At 36.7% G+C, this 24,845-nt stretch overlaps 1 protein-coding gene across 5 annotated transcripts in view; it reads right to left on the bottom strand.

Moving 5' to 3' along the window:
* Nucleotides 1-24,845, bottom strand: part of PLD5 (phospholipase D family member 5) — a 480,564-nt gene that overhangs the window by 9,324 nt on the left and 446,395 nt on the right. For all 5 annotated transcript variants that reach the window (XM_057535040.1, XM_057535044.1, XM_057535048.1 and 2 more), the window contains 2 exons: nucleotides 6,701-6,869; nucleotides 3,272-3,386 (listed from right to left, as the gene is read on the bottom strand). In XM_057535040.1, coding sequence (XP_057391023.1) covers nucleotides 3,272-3,386; nucleotides 6,701-6,869 — 284 coding nt within the window. The remainder of the gene's footprint in view (nucleotides 1-3,271; nucleotides 3,387-6,700; nucleotides 6,870-24,845) is intronic.

Below are 24,845 nucleotides of genomic sequence, written 5' to 3'. Positions count from 1 at the left end.
CAAAGACAGTCTTTTCAACAAACAATGCTAGAAGAACTAGGCATCTACATGCAAAAAAAAAAAAAAGAAAAGAAAAAGAATCTAGACACAGACCTTACACCCTTCACAAAATGTAACTCAAAACGTGATCATACCTAAATGTAAAATGCACAACTACAAAACTCCTAGAAGATAATATAGGAGAAAACCTGGCTGACCTTGGTTTTGGTGATAACTTTTTAGATACAACACCAAAGGCATGATCCATGAAAGAAATAATTGATAAGTTGGACTTCATTAAAATTAAAAATTTCTGCTCTGTGAAAGAGAATGAAAGAGAATGCAAAGATAAACCACAGTCTGGGAGAAAATATTTGCAAAAGACATATCTGATAAAAGACTCTTATCCACAATATACAAAGAACTCTTAAAAATGAACAGTAAGAAAATTAAAAATCTGTTTAAAAAATGGGCCAAAGGCCTTAATAGACACCTCATCTAAGAAGATAGATGGCAAATACACATACGAAAAGATGTTCCACATCATATGTCAAAGGGAAATGAAAACTGAAACAATGAGATGTGTGTCATACACAGCTATTAGAATGGCCAAAATTCAGAACACTGACAACACCAAATGTTGGTGAGGATGTGGAGCAACAGGAACTCTCACTCATTGTTGGTGGGAATGCAAAATGGTATGTCCACTTTGGCAGACAATTTTGCAGTCTCTCACAAAACTAAACTTACTCTTACCATATGATTCAGTAATCATGCTCCATGGTATTTACCCAGCAGAGTTGAAAACTTATGTCCACAAAAAATATGCACATGGATGTTTATAGCAGCTTTATTCATAATTGTCAAAACTTGGAGCAACCAAGATGCCCTTCAATAGGTGAATGGATAAAGTGTGAATCGATAAATAATATTCCAGACAATGGAATATTATTAAGCACTAAAAAGAAATGAGCTATCGAGCCATGAAAAGACATAGAAGAACCTTAAATGCATATTACTAAGTGAAAGAAGCCAATCGTAAAAGTCTACACACTATATAATTCCAACCATATATTTTGAAAAAGACAACACTGCGGAGTTAGTTAAAAAAGAAATCCGTGGTTGCCAGGGTAGGGGGAGGGATAAATAGGTGGAGCACAGAGGATTTTTAGGGCAGTGAAACTACTCTATGTGATACTACAATAGCACATACATTTTACCCAAATACATTTGCCCAAATCCACAGAATGTACAACACAAAGAGAGAACCCTAATGTAAACAATGGACATTGGGTGATAATCATGTGTCAATGTAAGTTCATCAATTGTGACAAATGTACCACTCTGGTGAAGGATGTTGGTAATGTGAGAGGCTGTGCACATGTGGGGTTGGGGGGTATATAGGAAATCCCTGTGCCTTCTGCAGTTTTGCTGTGAACCTAAAACTGCTTTTCAAAAAAAAGTCTATTTAAAAAAATGCATTACAGGGAAAGAAGAAGGGAGAGAATCAGGAATCATTATTTAGTAGGAATCTGGCAGAGAGATCAGTGACAGTGTTGGGAGCTTCTCATATATTATCTCATTTAATCCTCATACCACCACCAAAGGATAGGTGCTGTTATCCCCATTTTAAAGATGAGGAAACAGAGGCTTCTCAGAGGCTCAGAGAGATTGTGTGACTTTACCATCTTCCAGCTTGTAAGTTTCAGTGCTTGAAATCAAAAAAAGGTTTGTCTGACTCCAATACACTTACTTAATTCATTATAAAGAACATTTGGATATAAGCACATGTCACTGCTGAATGTGCACATAACAACTTACTTTAAGTAAACCCTGCAGGTAAAATATTCAGATTTGAGTCCTTAAATCCCACTGTGCCCAAAACTTAATCCATCGTTATGTTTCCCAATATTGAAGCAAAAGTTCCCATTTTTGACTAAACAACTTTGAGTTTGCTTTTGCCACTTGTTTAAAAAGAAGCTCATTTCATTCTATTCTCCATGCATTGTTGAACATGAGAAAAACTAAATGATCACCTCTTGGGTCACTGAGAGGGACAACATGAATAAAATAATATTGTCATATTCTAGAACTGGAATGATACACATTTTTTAAAATTTCAATACCCTATTCTATTATTCTTACCCTATTCTATTATTCTACTAATAAGACACACAACTATTCGAAATGGGAAAAGACAGAACATCTCCACACTGAGAGAGGAAGTAGTAAGTGTTTAATTCATTTCATATCTTATGGCCCAATTTCCTTATTTCTAAATTGAAGGTGATTAAAGCTGCCTTCCCTATTGACAATGTTACTAAGAGAATCAAATAAGATAAGGTGCTTTACAAAGTTAAAATGGCATATTTTTTACTCACTGAATTTGGAAAAAATAATGCAGATTCCATATTCCTTCATCCCAGACACATTTTTCTTTTCTGCTTTGAGATTGCTACTTCATTTGTATGGTATAATAACCATCCTGCTGTTTTGTGATCTATGCACTTTCATTTTATAGATAATAACTTCCACTCTGCCTGTGACAGTACCAGTAAAGGGGTTACTCTGGACTCATGCACACCATGGGAAAGTAGAATAGATTTAATCCGTTAGTAAAAAATATACCAATACATATTGTTTCTATATCTGGAGCTTTATTGCCTTAATAATAATAGCTAACATGAATCTAGCATTATCTATGTGTTAGGAGCTTTAATTGTGCAAGGTGCTTTGTACATATTATCTCAATTAAACTTCACCCTATGAAGTAGAAACTATTATTAACTCCATTTTACAGATGAGAGAACTGAGGTTTTTAGAGAGCTTAAGTAAATTGTCCAAAGTTAGATATTTAAAAATGGCAGGGGTAGGATTATTGCACAGGTAGTGTTTGTTTGGGCATCGAATTTCAATGATGTCTGCCTCCCCATTACTCATGACAGGCTGGCTGTGGTACAGTGGGTAGGAAATGAGTGCTGGGTTCATTTCAGTGCCAGGACTGGCCTTTCATGAGCCATCCAACTCCTCACCTATAAAATGAGACAAATGGACCATGGAATTTCTGCAAAACATTTACGAAAAGACATCACATACGGTCTCCTAGCATATGAACCAAGCCACAGATGAGATGCTCGGTTGAAGAGCTCTTTGCCCTCACCCTCCTGTTTCCTGACCTCAAGGTCCCCCACTCACTGGCAGGGGCTTCCTCACCATGGGGTACAGAAGAGTACAGATAGATCACCACTAACCTGCATGATCCCCTAAGGAGCCTTACAGCCCTGACACCTACCTATATAAGCTGCGCCATCCGTCACCATGTACTTGTTGCGATTTAATCTAGGGAAGGTGTGATTCTTTTGTTCTTTTGTAACACAAGCATTCTCTCTTTCCAGATCAAAAAATTTCTGTAAGACAATAAATAAATAAATAAATAAACAGAGCAGGTGAATATAGAGGACATGTTTGGTTTCGTTCAAACACAGAAGGGTTTCTTATTCAAGTATCAACAATAGACCTCATATTGAGTTATTAAAACCACAATCTTGTTACTTCATATAGATGAAGCTATTTTTGTTCTCAAATCCATATAGGCAACAAGAGAGAAAATTACCATGCTCACCTAGGTCTATAATTAACACTTTTAAACTATAAAATGAACATAAAATTCATTCTTTTAACAGGGAAAGGGCCAGAAGTTGTCTAATTCTTATTGTCTTATTCATCAGAGTGCACTGGCATTTTAAGTATGCCTCAGGTTGCTTTCTGTCAAGCATGCCAATGAACTGAATTCTCATATGTGGCATATATTATAAGAAGCAGCAGGCCCATGTCAATGACTAGCTGAATTAATTGGGGATTTGCAAAGGTCAAAAAAAGATTTTGCCAAAAGAACAAATAGTTTCCATCTAAACACCTAGGTCTACAAGCTCTTTTAATAAGCAACTCAAAAAAATCACAACTTCAAACCATAAATCCTGAATTTCAACTTCAATGTGATCCAAAAAGCAGCATTCCAGTTCACCTGGAATGGGGATGGGTGAGCTAAGAGAGGTAGGTGACATCAGGAGTGGCTTCAGGATTCTGCTGAAATTGGCAAGTGCTCAAATGAGGCTTAAACTGTGACTGAGTTCACAGGAAGACACCATCAAAGGTGAAGACCTCAGGTCTCCTCCACATTGAAAAACGTGGAACATTTTCAAAACTGCATGGAATATTTCCAGAATGTCTTACATCTGTAGAATCATGTGTGATTGAAGGAAAGAAGAGGCAGTGAGAAAAATAGGATGATACCTAGAAATGGAGATATCATTTACAGTTTTAAAACTGTAAGTGTTCAAATTTGGTTTGGGGAAATAATGAGAGTTGGTTTTTCCCTCCCCTCCAGGTTGAGAAAGAAGTGATAAACCAAGTGATCACTAAGGTCTCTTCCAGCCCTGAAAATTGTATTCTGATTTTTTTTTTTTTGTAAAACCCTTGAGATCAATGATACACAGGTCAAAATCTACCACTTAAGAACTGTCTATTGTACATCCCAGAGGAATGTTCTCCTATTGCCATATTACCATGATTATAGGCAATGCAGACTGGATCACCTTATTTCCTCAGTTCCTATCTTCTGCAAAATCTGTGTCAAGTTTGATGGGTTCACATATAGCCTTTGTGGACTCTTCAAGTGGACTTAATAACCTGTGAATGCTCTTAAGTCGTGGTTTTATACTTGTGAGGTCACATGAATACTGATAACAGCCAGCAGTCATCTCGCTTGGACATTCTGTCACCATACCTGTCTACACACTTGCTATTTCCTTTTGAGGAAGATATTATTGCAGAATCGAGACAAATTTGAAAAAGAATAAATTATACATCCTAATTTAAGTCAGTGATGGCATCACAGCTTGAGGCTTTACTGAGAACCCATTTCTTCTAGAAAGTTGAAGATGACCCTAAAGAGGGAAAAGAGCTTTTTCTGGGAGACTAAGACAACAGCAGAAATCATATTGTATTCACTGACATACTATTAGACGCCTAACGTGCTGCAAGTGACAGCAAAGATATTTCAAAAGTGACTTGTTAATTTATTTTTAAAAAACCTCAGTTAACTAGGAAAACTTGGTGAGTGCAGTCTCTTTCCATGAGCCTCCTCATGGATACAAACCCACAAAGCCAGGGGGAAGGTGTTTACTGCTCTAAGGACAGAGATTACCAGGCTATCTGCTTTATCAGTGCTCCCAGGCTCCTGAAGACATGTTATATGCAAGATTCCAACTCCCACTCTTCTTGGAAAATCTTTTCATCCATCTGTGGTCTAGATGTCGGGGCCATAGACTTCCTTCTCCTCAAGGCTTATCTTGATGCTTAGAAATGCATGGCCTGGCTTAAATGAAGATTGGAGTCTCTGTTTTATTAAATGTCCAACAGTGAACTATTAATGTTTGGTTTATTCGAGTAATGCGACCATGAGTGTTTGAAAAAATGAAGCTGCATAAATACTGTAGAGGTTAGAATGATGGATTCTACTTTCCTTGTAATTTCTTGTAAGTCTTAAATGAGAGCCCTTAATATTTCATGACACAGATTTCAACTGACAGTGCCTTAGTAGCAGGTGTGCTGTGGGGTCAGGAAACAGTGGGTGGGTGGAGACCAATGAATTGTTCTGAGGGGAAGTTGAGAGAAGAGATAGGAGCAAATGCATCATGTGCCATAGGCCCCAGGTATTCTCCTCTCTGCCTCTGCTTGTATTAAACACATCTTTTTATTTTCTATATTCTGATGCTTTGACATCTGGGGCCTTGCTGAGCACGGAGGGACTGTCCTCCAGAGAATGAAGGCTACAGGGACATTCATCACCTCTAGGCCTAACTCATAAATGCCTCTTGTGCACTCCTGCACTCTCTCTTCTTCTGATTGGTCTTGGGATATTGAGGCTCAAGGCCATCTTGGAAGCCATGTGTCAAAGTTGACAGTGGAGCCCCTGTCATCCTGGGTCCCTGAATGCTTCATGGAGCACAACTTTATCACCTAGAAGAGGGCCTGGCACGGAGCAGAGTCAGGTCTCAGTGTACATTTGTTGAATGACTGCAGCGGAGGTTGGGGGAAGCTGAGACCTAAAGGATTAGTGGGCATTAGTCAGGTAATGCATGGAGGAGACTATTGTAGGAGAGGAAAGCGCATGTACAAGGGCTCTGAGGGGAGGAAGAGGACGCTCCATGTGAGGACCAGAGGAGATTCAAAGGTGAGCTAGAGAGTTGGCACGTTTAGGGTAGTACGAATCCTCAACCTTGCCTCCCTCAACGTATGCAGATACGGATTAGGGTGCAGCCCAAGGGACCTGGAACAAGTACAGAAACCCAGGCTGGGGGTGCTTTAGGGCTGGGGGAGTCTGTGCTGGTGCATGTTCCAATGCTCTGTTGGACACAGTCTCACAAATAAGAAAAGTAGGTGAAGGAGGAAGTTTGAACAAAATGGAGAGGATGCAACTGAAAGTGTATATAAAGAGGGTTAGACTGGCACCAGGAAACTTGGATTCTAGTCTCCTTTTTTTGGGGATACGGTTGTCTTGAAAAATTAGTTAACCTACCTTTTGAGGTATTTTTCACTATCAAAGATTGTTGTCCTGGTTCTAACTGGAAGTTCATGCGTATGTGTGCACTTACAGTTTTCACAGATGTATGAAGGAAATAAACTTTTAATTCAATAACTCAGTCAATATAATACTTACAACTTTCAAACTGCAGTTGGCTATTTCAGTGCAAATAGCTTTAAGAGATGAAATAAAGTTAAATGTGAGGGGGTCAGTTTCCTTCCAGAAGCTGATAAGGAGTCGAACTTTAATGCTTCGCAAAACTAACGCTTCTCTAATTTTCCCATCCAAGTCTGGCCAGTAAGTCCTGTAGAAATAATATCCATACAGATAAAATAAAGAAAATTAGTTAGTTTGGGGAAATAAATTTTCTAGACTATAGAGAACATTGATATTAACTTGATCATTACTTTTTTCTGTAATATAAATAACCTGGTAGGATATGTTGAAAAAATGCCAGCCTCCTGAGTTAGAACATTGAGAAATGGTGTTTTACTGGTCCTGTCCAGCCTAAAATGAGGTCTCCTACCACCAGGTTCTCAGGCTGTGTGGGCAGAGGGCACAGACAGACTGACCACCACCACATGTCACCCTCACTACACCTCCAACTCTACCTGGGTCTCAGTTCATATGTGCAAGGAGAATCAACTTTCCAACAGAATTCCAGTTAGGATCCTTGAGCACCCCTTTGCCCCCAAATGCTTCTCAAACCTCTCTTCTTTGGTAAGTGTCACCCCCAATGAGATTTTGCTCTCATTATCCTAGCTTTCCCACACTCTTATTTCCAAACTGTCTTCGTCTCTCCTTACCAAGACCCCCACTACTCTGGGGCCCTAGAATCTTCCATCAGGCAGATTCCCCTATAGGCTTAGCCTTTTCCCTGAATTCTTAACCTTTTACTTTGACTAAATCTGGACTCTTCCCTAAGGCCACAGCTTCTCTTAAAGTTCTGCTGTGTATTTTCCACCAGATTGTGCTGTCCACTTGATTTAGGATGTGGGGCCAGCCACTGCCCCCCACCCCGTAAAACACAATGTTTCTTTCAGAACTGTAACTTAGTTCTCATGTTAAAAAACAAAAACAAAAACAATAAACTTTCCCACGTTAAAGACAAGTCTCAAATTGCTCTATCTCTGTGTAGCCCTGTAATTTGTAGACCTTTCATTTATTCATACAAATCTTCCCCTAATTCTGGACCAATTCATTATTTGGACTAATGATATACTATTCAAAATATATAAGTTTCATAATAATTGCACCTCCAAAGGTCTCCTCTTTATATCTGACCCCAGCTTCCTGTCCTTCAGGTTCCTCTACTCTCTTATTTGTACCTGCTCTTTCACCTGTGTGGGCCCCAGATCCAAGGTCCCTCTACTTTTTCCTGGTCCATTAGCTCCTCCTGATCTCCTTTCCCTGACAAGCCTAATAGCAGTTCCGATCACCTGAAGGACAGTTGCCCCTCTCCCTTCCTTTAGCTCTTTGCAAAATCTAAATCCTAGATCAGTGCTATAATACCTTTGGTGTATTTCTATAGCTATAAAGCAGAGGACAACTGGAAAAAGCCATCTCAAGCTTGTGCAGACTGGAGAAAACACAAATGCATTCAGGGCTCTCAATACCATCTGCCAATCCCTATCCTTGTGTTGGGTCAGTTCTACCTCTTGTACCTTTTGTAATTATTCTAAATGTTGCCCCACTCTAGAGAAATTTGTTTTTTCCTTCATTCACAAAATTGGGGGTCTTGGTCATGGTCCTCCTCAACGTTCTACCCTGATAGCCACACACATCTTTATCCCCTTCCGTCTAATTCAGAGGATAAGGCATCCCCCCCTTCTCCCCAAGCTGTTCCCTTGACCCCCTGAAACTGCATTTGATTAGACATTCCTTCCCGAAAATATCTTCAACTTCTCCCTCTCTGGCTTTTTCATTTGAGAAAAAAACATAAATCTATCCCATTCAGAGACTTCTCCTTTGACTCTGCATTGCTCTGTGGCTGGTGTACAATCTCTTTCCTCTTTGAACAAAACTTCTTGATAGTAGAATCTAGAACCTCTGCCTCTACCTCATCACCTCCTATTCACTTATCAGCCTACTGACCCCGGCCTCCAGCCCACGATTCTTCTGCAAATTTTCTCAAAGTCAGCAGTGATTATCTTAACTGCCAAATTTAATGAACATCATTCAATTCTTACTTTACTGTTAAACCAGGCTACATGTGGCTATGTTGATGTTTCCTTTTGTTGACCTGAAACAAACAGACTACCAGATACTTTTCCAGCAAAGATGGGTTTATTTGGAATCAGCATAGAATTGCAATTCTGGATCTGCAATTATGGGCAAGACACATGCATGGCAAGGGAGGGAGAACACTTTTACAGGGGGGAAAAGGAAGTTGGGAGGGCTATGGTAAACAAAGTGTCATGGCCTTTCATTGGCTGAGTCCTTGCCAGGAAAGAAGAGGAATCTGTCTTTTTCCTGTTAAGCTCTGCTATCCTAGCAGGGTGTGAGAACTTCTCCTTCTGGTCTCCCAACTCTATTTAATTGAGGTTTCTGTTTATTAATTTTTTACACTTTCTTTTTAAAATTGATTCCATTGGCTTCTTTTACTTTTGTTAGCAATCATTTTCATTTTTTATTTCTTTGAATTTTATTTTATTTTTTTTATACAGCAGGTTCTTATTAGTTATCTATTTTATACATATTAGTGTATACATGTCAATCCCAATCTCCCAATTCATCCCTCCCCACCCCCCGCCCACACTTTCCCCCCTTGGTGTCCATATGTTTGTTCTCTACATCTGTGTCTCTATTTCTGCCCTGCAAACCGGTTCATCTGTACCATTTTTCTAAATTCCACATATATGCGTTAATATACAATATTTGTTTTTCTCTTTCTGACTTACTTCACTCTGTATGACAGTCTCTAGGTCCATCCATGTCTCTACAAATGATCCAATTTCGTTCCTTTTTATGGCTGAGTAATAATCCATTGTACATATGTACCACATCTTCTTTATCCATTCGTTTGTCAATGGGCATTTAGGTTGCTTCCATGACTTGGCCATTGTAAATAGTGCTGCAATGAACATTGGGGTGCATGTGTCTTTTTGAATTATGGTTTTCTCTGGGTATATACCCAGTAGTGGGATTGCTGGGTCATATGGTAATTCTATTTTTAGTTTTTTAAGGAACCTCCATACTGTTCTCCATAGTGGCTGTATCAATTTACATTCCCACCAACAGTGCAAGAGGGTTCCCTTTTCTCCACACCTTCTCCAGCATTTATTGTTTGTAGTTTTTTTTTTCTTTATGAAAAGGTTATTTTTTAATAGTATATGATCCTCAATATCAATATTATACCATCTTGAGCTGGCAAAGACATTGTTTATCTGGTATCAAGTGAAGAAAATAAAATATCAAGATATCATTCTTTATTGTTGAACAAGTCCAATCATTATATATAGTTTGTTCTTCCTCTCTAAGTGAATTAGTACACATTTTGCTTTCTTTTTTTTTTCACACACACACACTGTATTTTATTTTTACAAGAGATAAATAAACTGACACCAAGCATTGTAAATGGGTGACCACAACAAAAGCAACAATGATTGCAATTACCAAACACGAAACACACTCATACTATGTCATAATATGGACATTCAGTCCAGTAATCCTCCACTGTAACAGCTGCTTTACTTTGCAGTGAAAATTGATTTGTATATTTTTTGCCTCTGTGTCCTTGTGGGATTTTTTTTTAAATTCAAACAGAAAGTCACAAAAATTATAATCATCCTCATCAGTTCACTCAGTCCCATGTAATTAATTTTTTTTATCTTGATCTTTTGTTAGCACTTTTATGAATTCATCAGTTTTCCATTAGAGTTCTGAAAATGCTTATTCATTCAGTTCAGCAGTATAGTCAGTTACCAGAAACCTGTACTTGTCAGAGTCTTTTCCATGAATTCCTTGAAGATGAAACCCTTTTACAGGAACATTTTTGCAAAAACATCAGAGTACACCCAGAACTGCCTGTAAATGACAAAAGACTTAAAAATGACCACGGTTAAAGATTTGATGAAAGTTCATAATAATGCATTTGACAAGGAAATTTAGTTATTTCTGAGATATACATTTTAAAGTAATAACTAGAATTATGACTTATACATCATACCAGAACATATAAGATTTTTAGAAATTTCATGTAATGTCTGAAACATTTATATTAACAATTTCTGTACAAATTAACCCAAAGAAAGTTTGGTATTAGTTGTTTTGTTTGTTTGTTTATACTGCAGGTTCTTATTAGTCATCAATTTTATACACATCAGTGTATACATGTCAATCCCAATTGCCCAATTCAGCATACCACCATCCCCACCCCACCGCGGTTTTCCCCCCTTGGTGTCCATACGTTTGTTCTCTACATCTGTGCCTCAACTTCCGCCCTGCAAACCGGTTCATCTGTACCATTTCTCTAGGTTCCACATACATGCATTAATATACGATATTTGGAAGAAAAACTACAATCCTGCAGCCTGTGGACCAAAAACCACAGTTACAGAAAGACAGAGAAGATGAAAAGGCAGAGGGCTATGTACCAGATGAAGGAACAAGAAAAAAACCCCAGAAAAACAACTAAATGAAGTGGAGATAGGCAACCTTCCAGAAAAAGAATTCAGAATAATGATAGTGAAGATGATCCAGGACATCGGAATAAGAATGGAGGCAAAGATTGAGAAGATGCAAGAAATGATTAACAAAGACCTAGAAGAATTAGAGAACAAACAAACAGAGATGACCAATACAATAACTGAAATGAAAACTACACTAGAAGGAATCAATAGCAGCATAACTGAGGCAGAAGAACGGATAAGTGACCTGGAAGACAGAATGGTGGAATTCACTGCTGTGGAACAGACTAAAGAAAAAAGAATGAAAAGAAATGAAGACAGCCTAAGAGACCTCTGGGACAACATTAAACGCAACAACATTCGCATTATAGGGGTCCCAGAAGGAGAAGAGAGAGAGAAAGGACCAGAGAAAATATTTGAAGAGATTATAGTCGAAAACTTCCCTAACATGGGAAAGGAAATAGCCACCCAAGTCCAGGAAGCGCAGAGAGTCCCATACAGAATAAACCCAAGGAGAAACACGCCGAGACACATAGTAATCAAAGTGGCAAAAATTAAAGACAAAGAAAAATTACTGAAAGCAGCAAGGGAAAAACGACAAATAACATACAAGGGAACTCCCATAAGGTTAACAGCTGATTTCTCAGCAGAAACTCTGCAAGCCAGAAGGGAGTGGCATGATATACTTAAAGTGATGAAAGGGAAGAACCTACAACCAAGATTACTCTACCCAGCAAGGATCTCATTTAGATTTGATGGAGAAATCAAAAGCTTTACAGACAAGCAAAAGCTACGAGAATTCAGCACCACCAAACCAGCTCTACAACAAATGCTAAAGGAACTTCTCTAAGTGGGAAACACAAGAGAAGAAAAGGACCTACAAAAACAAACCCAAAACAATTAAGAAAATGGTCATAGGAACATACATATCGATAATTACCTTAAACATGAATGGATTAAATGCCCCAACCAAAAGACATAGACTGGCTGAATGGATACAAAAACAAGACCCATATATATGCTGTCTACAAGAGACCCACTTCAGACCTAGGGAAACATACAGACTGAAAGTGAGGGGATGGAAAAAGATATTCCATGCAAATGGAAATCAAAAGAAAGCTGGAGTAGCTATACTCATTTCAGATAAAATAGACTTTAAAAAAAATTTTTTTTAATTAATTAATTTATTTATTTTTGGCTGTGTTGGGTCTTTCTTTCTGTGCGAGGGCTTTCTCTAGTTGTGGCAAGCGGGGGCCACTCTTCATCGCGGTGCGCGGGCCTCTCACTATCGTGGCCTCTCTTGTTGCGGAGCACAGGCTCCACATGCGCAAGCTCAGTAATTGTGGCTCACGGGCCCAGCTGCTCTGCGGCATGTGGGATCTTCCCAGACCAGGGCTCGAACCCATGTCCCCTGCATTGGCAGGCGGATTCTCAACCACTGCACCACCAGGGAAGCCCAAAATAGACTTTAAAATAAAGAATGTTACAAGAGACAAGGAAGGACACTACATAATGATCCAGGGATCAATCCAAGAAGAAGATATAACAATTATAAATATATATGCACCCAACATAGGAGCACCTCAATACATAAGGCAACTGCTAACAGCTATAAAAGAGGAAATCAACAGTAACACAATAATAGTGGGGGACTTTAACACCTCACTTACACCAATGGACAGATCATCCAAAATGAAAATAAATAAGGAAACAGAAGCTTTAAATGACACAATAGACCAGATAGATTTAATTGATATATATAGGACATTCCATCCAAAAACGGCAGATTACACGTTCTTCTCAAGTGCGCACGGAACATTCTCCAGGATAGATCACATCTTGGGTCACAAATCAAGCCTCAGTAAATTTAAGAAAATTGAAATCATATCAAGCATCTTTTCTGACCACAACGCTACGAGATTAGAAATGAATTACAGGGAAAAAAACGTAAAAAAGACAAACACATGGAGGCTAAACAATACGTTACTAAATAACCAAGAGATCACTGAAGAAATCAAACAGGAAATAAAAAAATACCTAGAGACAAATGACAATGAAAACACGACAACCCAAAACCTATGGGATGCAGCAAAAGCGGTTCTAAGAGGGAAGTTTATAGCTATACAAGCCTACCTAAAGAAACAAGAAAAATCTCAAGTAAACAATCTAACCTTACACCTAAAGAAACTAGAGAAAGAAGAACAAACAAAACCCAAAGTTAGCAGAAGGAAAGAAATCATAAAGATCAGAGCAGAAATAAATGAAATAGAAACAAAGAAAACAATAGCAAAGATCAATAAAACTAAAAGTTGGTTCTTTGAGAAGATAAACAAAATTGATAAGCCATTAGCCAGACTCATCAAGAAAAAGAGGGAGAGGACTCAAATCAATAAAATCAGAAATGAAAAAGGAGAAGTTACAACAGACACCGCAGAAATACAAAACATCCTAAGAGACTACTACAAGCAACTTTATGCCAATAAAATGGACAACCTGGAAGAAATGGACAAATTCTTAGAAAGGTATAACCTTCCAAGACTGAATCAGGAAGAAACAGAAACTATGAACACACCAATCACAAGTAATGAAATTGAAACTGTGATTAAAAATCTTCCAACAAACAAAAGTCCAGGACCAGATGGCTTCACAGGTGAATTCTATCAAACATTTAGAGAAGAGCTAACACCCATCCTTCTCAAACTCTTCCAAAAAATTGCAGAGGAAGGAACACTCCCAAACTCATTCTATGAGGCCACCGTCACCCTGATACCAAAACCAGACAAAGACACTACAAAAAAAGAAAATTACAGACCAATATCACTGATGAATATAGATGCAAAAATCCTCAACAAAATACTAGCAAACAGAATCCAACAACACATTAAAAGGATCATACACCACGATCAAGTGGGATTTATCCCAGGGATGCAAGGATTCTTCAATATACGCAAATCAATCAATGTGATACACCATATTAACAAATTGAAGAATAAAAACCATATGATCATCTCAATAGATGCAGAAAAAGCTTTTGACAAAATTCAACACCCATTTATGATAAAAACGCTCCAGAAAGTGGGCATAGAGGGAACCTACCTCAACATAATAAAGGCCATATATGACAAACCCACAGCAAACATCATTCTCAATGGTGAAAAACTGAAAGCATTTCCTCTAAGATCAGGAACAAGACAAGGATGTCAACTCCTGCCACTATTATTCAACATAGTTCTGGAAGTCCTAGCCACGGCAATCAGAGAAGAAAAAGAAATAAAAGGAATACAAATTGGAAAAGAAGAAGTAAAACTGTCACTGTTTGCGGATGACATGATACTATACATAGAGAATCCTAAAACTGCCACCAGAAAACTGCTAGAGCTAATTAATGAATATGGTAAAGTTGCAGGTTACAAAATTAATGCACAGAAATCTCTTGCATTCCTATACACTAATGATGAAAAATCTGAAAGAGAAATTATGGAAACACTCCCATTTACCACTGCAACAAAAAGAATAAAATACCTAGGAATAAACCTACCTAGGGAGACAAAAGACCTGTATGCAGAAAACTATAAGACACTGATGAAAGAAATTAAAGATGATACCAACAGATGGAGAGATATACCATGTTCTTGGATTGGAAGAATCAACATTGTGAAAATGAGTATACTACCCAAAGCAATCTACAGATTCAATGCAATCCCTATCAAATTACCAATGGCATTTTTTACGGAGCTAGAACAAATCATCTTAAAATTTGTATGGAGACACAAAAGACCCCGAATAGCCAAAGCAGTCTTGAGGCAAAAAATGGAGCTGGAGGAATCAGACTCCCTGACTTCAGACTATACTACAAAGCTACAGTAATCAAGACAATATGGTACTGGCACAAAAACAGAAACATAGATCAATGGAACAAGATAGAAAGCCCAGAGATTAACCCACACACCTATGGTCAACTAATCTATGACAAAGGAGGCAAAGATATACAATGGAGAAAAGACAGTCTCTTCAATAAGTGGTGCTGGGAAAACTGGACAGCTACATGTAAAAGAATGAAATTAGAATACTCCCTAACACCATACACAAAAATAAACTCAAAATGGATTAGAGACCTAAATATAAGACTGGACACTATAAAACTCTTAGAGGAAAACATAGGAAGAACACTCTTTGACATAAATCACAGCAAGATCTTTTTTGATCCACCTCCTAGAGTAATGGAAATAAAAACAAAAATAAACAAGTGGGACCTAATGAAACTTCAAAGCTTTTGCACAGCAAAGGAAACCATAAACAAGACGAAAAGACAACCCTCAGAATGGGAGAAAATATTTGCAAATGAATCAACGGACAAAGGATTAATCTCCAAAATATATAAACAGCTCATTCAGCTCAATATCAAAGAAACAAGCACCCCAATCCAAAAATGCGCAGAAGACCTAAATAGACATTTCTCCAAAGAAGACATACAGACGGCCACGAAGCACATGAAAAGATGCTCAACATCACTAATTATTAGAGAAATGCAAATCAAAACTACAATGAGGTATCACCTCACCCCTGTTAGAATGGGCATCATCAGAAAATCTACAAACAACAAATGCTGGAGAGGGTGTGGAGAAAAGGGAACCCTCTTGCACTGTTGGTGGGAATGTAAATTGATACAGCCACTATGGAGAACAATATGGAGGTTCCTTAAAAAACTAAAAATAGAATTACCATATGACCCAGCAATCCCACTACTGGGCATATACCCAGAGAAAACCGTAATTCAAAAAGACACATGCACCCGAATGTTCATTGCAGCACTATTTACAATAGCCAGGTCATGGAAGCAACCTAAATGCCCATCAACAGACGAATGGATAAAGAAGATGTGGTACATATATACAATGGAATATTACTCAGCCATAAAAAGGAACGAAATTGAGTCATTTGTTGAGACGTGGATGGATCTAGAGACTGTCATACAGAGTGAAGTAAGTCAGAAAGAGAAAAACAAATATCGTATATTAATGCATGTATGTGGAACCTAGAAAATGGTACAGATGAGCCAGTTTGCAGGGCAGAAGTTGAGACACAGATGTAGAGAATGGACATATGGACACCAAGGGGGGAAAACTGCAGTGAGGTGGGGATGGTGGTGTGCTGAATTGGGCGATTGGGATTGACATGTATACACTGATGTGTATAAAACTGATGCCTAATAAGAACCTGCAGCATAAAAAAACAAACAAAACAACTAATACTAAACTTTCATTGGGTTATTTGTATGGAAATATGTTAATATAAATGTTTCAGACATTACATGAAATTTCTAAAAATGTTATATTTGTATTTGTATGGAAATATGTATGGAAATATGTTAATATAAATGTTTCAGACATTACATGAAATTTCTAAAAATCTTATATTTGTATTTGTATGGAAATATGTATGGAAATATGTTAATATAAATGTTTCAGACATTACAGGAAACTTCTAAAAATCTTATATGTTCTGGTATAATGTTATAAGTAATAATCCTAGTTATTACTTTAAAATGTATATCTCAGAAATAACTAATTTTCTTGTCAACTGCATTATTATGAACTTTCATCAAATCTTTAACCATGGTCATTTTTAAGTCTTTTGTCATTTACAGACAGTTCTGGGTGTACTCTGATGATTTTGCAAATATGTTCCTATAAAAGGGTTTCATCTTCAAGAAATTCATGGAAAAGACTCTGACAAGTACAGGTTTCTGGTAACTGACTGTACTGCTGAACTGAATGAATAAGCATTTTCAGAACTCTAATGAAAAACTGATGAACTCATAAAAGTGCTAACAAAAGATCAAGATGAAAAAAAAAATTAATTACATGGGACTGAGTGAACTGATGAGGATGAGTATAATTTTTGTGACTTTCTGTTTGAATTAAAAAAAAAAATCCCACAAGGACTCAGAGGCAAAGAATATACAAATCAATTTTCACTGCAAAGTAAAGGAGCTGTTACAGTGGAGGATTACTGGACTGAACGTCCATATTATGACATAGTATGAGTGTGTTTCATGTTTGGTAATTGCAATCATTGTTGCTTTTGTTGTGGTCATCCATTTACAATGCTTGGTGTCAGTCTATCTCTTGTAAAAATAAAATACAGTGTGTGTGTGTGGGAAAAAAAAATATACGATATTTGTTTTTCTCTTTCTGACTTACTTCACTCTGTATGACATCCATCCACGTCTCAACAAATGACTCAATTTCGTTCCTTTATATGGCTGAGTAATATCCCATTGTATATATGTACCACAACTTCTTTATCCATTCGTTTGTCAATGGGCATTTAGGTTGCTTCCATGACCTGGCTGTTGTAAATAGTGCTGCAATGAACATTGGGGTGCATGTGTCTTTTTGAATTATGGTTTTCTCTGGGTATATGCCCAGTAGTGGGATTGCTGGATCATATGGTAATTCTATTTTTAGATTTTAAGGAACCTCCATACTGTTCTCCATAGTGGCTGAATCAATTTACATTCCCACCAACAGTGCAAGAGGGTCCCCTTTTCTCCACACCCTCGCCAGCATTTGTTGTTTGTAGATTTTCTGATAATGCCCATTCTAGCTGGTGTGAGGTGATACCTCATTGTAGTTTTGATTTGCATTTCTCTAATAATTAGTGATGTTGAGCAGCTTTTCATGTGCTTCTTGGCCATCTGTATGTCTTCTTTGGAGAAATGTCTATTTATGTCTTCTGCCCATTTTTGGATTGGGTTGTTTGTTTTTTTAATATTGAGCTGCATGACCTGTTTATATATTTTGGAGATTAATCCTTTGTCCATTGATGTGCTTGCAAATATTTTCTCCCATTTTGAGGGTTGTCTTTTCGTCTTGTTTATAGTTTCCTTTGCTGTGCAAAAGCATTTAAGTTTCATTAGGTCCCACTTGTTTATTTTTGTTTTTCTTTCCACTACTCTGGAGGTGGGTCAAAAAAGATCTTGCTGTGATTTATGTCGAAGAGTGTTCCTCCTATGTTTTGCTCTAGATTCCATTGGCTTCTATGGCTCTATGGTTTGCTGGTCTGTCCCTTATCTCTTGGACTGTAGCAAATCATCCTTTGATTAAAACACAGTGGGGGCTCCTCAAGGTCAGAAGACTCCCCAGTAGTCAGGCCCTCTTGCTCCTTGTCCTTGCCCTGTCCCCAATTTGGTCTCTCACCACCTTATCTTGGGCTCTATGTTCCTGCACTGAACTTGTTATAGATCCTGGCATGGACCAGGCTATTTTTCTCCATTTGAAACTTTGCTCAAGCTCTCCTTTCTACCTGGATAACTCCCTTTCTCACTCTTTTTTCTAACTCATGCATATGTTTAAAGGTAATTTGGGTAGCATTCCCTCTAATAAGCTTCTTCAAACTCTGAAACTGCCATAGAAGCCCTTTCACCAAGTATCTATAATATTCTGTACACATACCTATTGTTCTATCCACCCCACTGTGCTATGAAAATCTATTCTGTGTCCATCTGCCCCTAATGGATAAAGTTCCTGGGACTATACACTATGCACACTTTAATCACTCTTGCACAGTGCCCAATAAATATTTGTTGAATGAATACATAAATGAAATATATTAATACCCCACAGACTAACAGGCCTACATTTTAAAAATCAAATCAATTTGATGTATAATGCTGTGTAAGTTTGAAGTATACAGCATGTTATATTGATAAATTTATATATTGTAATATGATTGCCAATGTAGTGATATTTATCACATTACATCATTATAGTACAATATTATTGTCTGTATTCATTATACTGTGCATTAGGTCTCTATGGTTCATTTACTACTCGTTACAAGTTTGTACCCTTAAACACCATCACTCTCATCCACCCTTCCACCCACCCCACTGTTCCCAGGGCACCATCATTTTACCATTTTACTATTATTTTATAGGTTTAACTTTTTTAGACTCCACTTGTCAGTGATATCATTTAGTACTTGTCTTTCTCTGTCTGACTTATTTTGCTTATCATAACGTCCTCAAAGTCCATCCATGTTATTGCAAATTGCAGGGTATTCTCCTTTCTCATGACTGGATAATATTCCATTGTGTAAATGCACTACATCTTTTTAATCCATTCATTGATAAACATTTGGGTTATTTCCATATCTTGGCTACTGTGAATAATGCTGTGATAAGCATGGGAGTGTATACATCTCATCAAGATCCCATTTTCATTTCCTTTGAGTACATATCCAGAAGTGGAATTGTTGGATCATATGCTAGATCTATTTTAAAATTTTTTGAGGAACTTCCATATTGTTTTCCATACAGGTTGGACCGATTTACTTTCCCACCAATAGTGTATAAAGGTTCCCTTTTCACCACATCCTTCCTAGCAACTGTTATCTCTTGTCTTCGTCAAGAAGAGTCATTACAACAGTGGGAGGTGATATCTCATTGTGGTTTTGATTTGCATTTCGCTGATAATTAGTGATGATGAGCATTTTTTCATTTATCTGTTGGCCATTTTGATATACTCTTTGGAGAAATGTCTATTTAGTTCTTTTGCCCATTTTTAAAAATCAATTTTTTTTGTTATTGTTGTTATTGAGTTGACTGAATTCTTTACATACTTTGGATATTAACCCCTTATCTGATATGAGGTTTAAAAAATTTTTCTCCCATTCTGTGGGTTGTCTTTTCATTTTGTTAATTGTTTCTTTTGCTGGAAAAAAGCTTTTGAGTTTGATGTAGTCCTTTTTATTGATTTCTTCTTTTACTGTTTGTAATTTTGGCATCATGCCGAAAAGTTATTGCTGGGACCAATATCAATGAGCTTCTTCCCTACGTTTTCTTCTGGGAGTTTTACAGTATCACATCTTATGTTTAAGTCTTTGATCCATTTCAAGTTAATTTTTGTGGATGGTGTGAGACAGGGCCCAATATCATCTTTTGGCATGTGTTTCTCCAGTTTTCCCAGCACTATTTGTTGAAGAAACTATCCTTTCCCTGTTGGGTATTCTTGGATCCCTTGTTGAGTATTAGTTGACTGTATATGCTGGGGTTTAATTCTGGCTCTCTATTCTGTTCCATTTGTTGACATGTCCATTTTTGTGTCAGTACCATACTGTTTTTATTACTACGGCTTTGTGGTATAGTTTGAAATCTGGAAGTGTGATATTTCCAGCTTTGTTCTTTTTTTCTCAGGATTGCTTTGACTATTCAGGGTCTTTCTTGGTTCCACACAAATTTTCAGATAGTTTCTTCTATTTCAGTGAAGAACGCATTTGTTATTTTGATAGGGATTGCACTGAATCTGTAGATTGCTTTGGATAGTATGGCCATTTTAACAATATTAATTCTTCCAATCTATGAATGTGGATGTCTTTTCATTTGTTTGTGTCTTCTTTGATATCTTTCAGCAAAGTTTTGTAGTTTTCATTGTACATATCTTTCACCTACTTGGTTAAATTTTTTCCTAAATAGTTTGTGGGTTTTTTGATGATTTTGTGAATGGGATGAGTTTCTTTATTTCTTTTTAAGATACTTCATCATTAGTGTAAAGAAATGCAATTGATTTCTGTATAATAATTTCGTATCCTGCCACTTTACTGAAATTATTAATTCAAATATTTTTTGACTGATTCTTTGGGATTTTCTCTAAGAACATATTATCAACAAATAATGGAAACTTTAATTCTTCCTTTCTGATCTGAATGCCTTTCATTTCTTTGTCTTGCCTAATTTGCTCTAGCTAGGACTTCCATTACTATATTGGATAGGAATGGTGAGAGTAGGCATCATTCTTTGTTCCTGATCTTACACTTTCAATTTCTCTCCATTAAATATAATGTTAACTGTGGGTCTACTGTATATGACCTTTATTTTGTTGAGGTATGTTCCTTCCACATCCAGTCTGTTAAGAGTTTTTATCATGAAAGGATGTTGTATTTTGTCAAATGCTTTTTCTGCATTTATTGAGATGATCATGTGATTTTTATCTTTTATTTTATTGATATGATGTGTGTAATCACATTTATTGGTTTGTGTATTTTGAACTATCCTTGCATCCCAGAATAAATCTCTCTTGGTAATGGTGTATTATCTTTTTAATGTGTTCTTGAATTTGGATTGCTAATCTTTTGTTGAAAATTTTTGCATCTATATTCATCAGGGATATTAACGTATAGTTTTCTTTTTTTGTGGCATCCTTATCTGGCTTTGGATTCAAAGTAATGATGGGCTTGTAGAATGAGTTTGGAACTGTTCTCTCCTCTTGGATATTTTGGAAGAGTTGGAGGAGAATTGGTGTTGTTTTCTGAACATTTGGAAGAATTCTCCAGTGAGATGTCTGGCTCTGGAGATTTTGATTACTGATTCAATCTCTATACTCAATATTGGTCTGTTCAGATTTTCTATTTCTTCCTGATTCAGAGTTGATAGGTTATGTGTTTCTAGAAATGTATCCATTTCTTCTAGGTTATGTAGTTTGTTGGCATATAATTGTTGATAGTAGCCTCATAGATTCTATGTATTTCTGTAATTTCAGTTGTAACGTCTTATCTTTCATTTCAAATTTTACTTATTTGAGTCTTCACTCTTTTTTTCTTAGTCTAGCTAAAGGTTGGTCAGTTTTGTTTATCCTTTTGAATAACCAGCTCTAAGTTACATTGATCCCTTGTATTATTTTTCTAGTCTCTATTTCATTTATTTCTATTCTGATCTTTATCATTTCCTTCCTTCTGATAACCTGAGGCTTAATTTGTTCTTCTTTTTCTAGTTCCTTGAGGTGTAAAGTTAGCTTGTTATTTGAGATCTTTCTAATTTTGTAATATATATGTTATATTAAGCATGTACGTTCCTCTCAGAACTGCTTTTGTTGTATCCCACAGTATTTGATATGTTGCCTTGTCTTTCCTTTTTTTAATTGAGGTATAGTTGATTAATAATATTATTGAAGTTTCAGTGATTCAATGTTTTTATACATTATACTACATTTATAGTTATTATAAAATAGTCCATGTGGTGTATAATATATCCTTACAGCTTATTTTATACAGAGCAGTTTGCACCTCTTAATTCCCTATCCCTATCTTGCCCCTCCCCCATTTTCCATTCCCCACTGGTAACCACTAGTTTGTTCTCTATATCTGTGAGTCTGCTTCTGTTTTGTTATAGCCACCTATTAAGTGATATCATACAGTATTTGCCTTTCTTTGTCTGACTTATTTCACTAAGCATAATACCCTTCAGGTCCATCCATATTGTTGCAGATAGCAAAATTTCATTCACTTTTATGACTGAGTAGTATTCCATTACATATATATACCACATCTTCTTTATCCATTCGTCTGTTGATGGACACTTAGGCTGCTTCCACATCTTGGCTATTGTAAATAGTGCTGTTATGAATATTGAGGTGCATGTATCTTTCTGAATTAGTGTTTTCATTTTCTTCAGATATATACCTAGTAGTAGAATTGCTGGATCATACGGTAGTTCAATTTCTAGTTTTTTGAGGAAACTCCACACTGCTTTCCACAGTGGCTGCACTGATTTACATCCCAACCAACAGTGTACAAGGGTTCCCTTTTTTTCCACATCCTCACCAACATTTGTTATTTCTGGCCTTTTTGATGACAGCCATTCTGACAGGTGTGAGGTGATATCTCATTATAGTTTTGATTTGCATTTCTCTGATAATTTGTGATGTTGAGCATCTTTTCCTGGCCTGTTGGCCATCTGTATGTCTTCTTTGGAAAAACATCTATTCAGGTCTTCTGTCCATTTTTAGATTAGGATGTTTGGGTTTTTTTTGATGTTGAGTTTTGTGAACTGTTTATATATTTTGGATATTAACCCCTTATTGGCCATATCATTTGCAAATATAATAATTTTCATGTTTCTAGTTGTGGCCTTTTTTTTCCTCTTAGAGAAGTCCCTTTAACATTACTTTTAAAACTGCTGCTCTTTTAGCTTTTGCTTCTCTGTAAAACTTTTGATCTCTCCATCAAATCTGAATGAGAGCCTTGCCAGGTAGAGTATTCTTGGTTGTAGGTTTTCCCCTTTCATCATTTTATATCATATCATTCCTTTCTGACCTGCAGAGTTTTGCTGAGAAGTCAGCTGTTAGCCTTATGGGAGTTCCCTTGTATGTAATGTGCTGCTTTTCCCTTGCTGCTTTTAATATTCTCTCTTATCTTTAATTTTTGCCATTTTAATAACCATGTGTCTTGTTGTGTTCTTCTTTGAGTTGATCCTGTTTGGGACTCTCTGTGATTCCTGGACTTCTATGTCTGTTTCCTTTCCCAGGTTAGGGACTTTTTCAGCTATTATGTCTTCAAATATGTTCTCTGTCCCTTTCTCTCTCTTCTCATCCTGGGATCCCTATAATGCAAATATTAGTATTCCTGATGTTGTCCCAGAGGTCTCTTAAACTGCCTTCATTTATTTTTCTTCTTTTTTCTGTTCAATGTCAGTGATTTCTACTACTCTGTCTTCCAGCTTGCTGATCCATTTTCCTCTGTATCATTTAGTCTACCGTTGATTCCTTCTAGTGTATTTTTCAGTTTGGTTATTGTAGCCTTCATCTCTGCTTGGTTGTTCTTTATATTTTCTCTTTGTTAAAAACTTCTAAATTCTCACTCTTTTCATCTATTTTTCTCCTGAGTTCTTTGATCATCTTTATGATCATTACCTTGAACTCTTTCTCAGATAAGACTGCCTATCTCCACTTCACTTAGTTCTTCTTCTGGTTTTTAATCTTGTTCCTTAATTTGGAACATGTTCATCTTTTACCTTTGCCTTCATCTGATATGAACTGAATGATTTTTGCAGATGCAGATGTTTAATGGTCATGAGACCCCCTCAGGGGAGGAATAATCTCTGGTTCCTGTCAGTGCAGACATGCTTCTCCCTTAGTAGTCAGTTCTATTTTTACCTTTGGCCCCTTTAAGTCCCCCTGTGCCCCTTTGGTAGTATGGAGTGCAGCTGAGAATGCCTCTAGATCTCCATCTGCCTAATCCTACCTATATGTAATTTACCCACAATAAACTTCATAATTGCTTTGTTTTTTCGTGTCAAAGTTCCTTCCCAGTTTGGAGAATATATTCAATATCTCTGCCTACCAATATCAACCATTTCTAATTTGGAAGCATGTGGATTTTTTCTCTTTCATTTTATGTTTACTGTGCAGACTAAAACTTAAGTTTCTAGGTTATTAACACACTGATATTTGAAAATATCTAATTGTTTATTCAAGTTGAATTCATGCCTGAAAAATTTCTCCAGGATGATGTAAAAACAAGTCCACTCTTTAAAAATTTTTTTCATTCATATGATTGAGAAGAATTTAATTTTAACCTTGATGTTTGAACTACTTCTTATGTCTCTGATGGCTTTTCATTTAAAATGCTAGAGATATTAACAGGTTTGAAATATCATCAGTATAATAAAAGAACTGCTCTTTGAATAATAACAATAATGGTATTTTTATAATCAAAATGCAAGATTTCAGGTCAGTTTCTAGTTCTTTTAGTTTTCTCTAATTTTTGTATTTCCAAAATATTTTAGATTATCCATACTAATTCCTTCCCCCTTGGCTATGAAGGATCCTAATTTTGTTTGTTTGAAGGGACTTCATGGAATGAAGGTTTTGCCA

Source organism: Balaenoptera acutorostrata, chromosome 1 (assembly GCF_949987535.1).
Source record: "Balaenoptera acutorostrata chromosome 1, mBalAcu1.1, whole genome shotgun sequence".
NCBI classification, from domain to species: domain Eukaryota; kingdom Metazoa; phylum Chordata; class Mammalia; order Artiodactyla; family Balaenopteridae; genus Balaenoptera; species Balaenoptera acutorostrata.
This window is presented reverse-complemented; position numbering and strand designations above follow the sequence as displayed.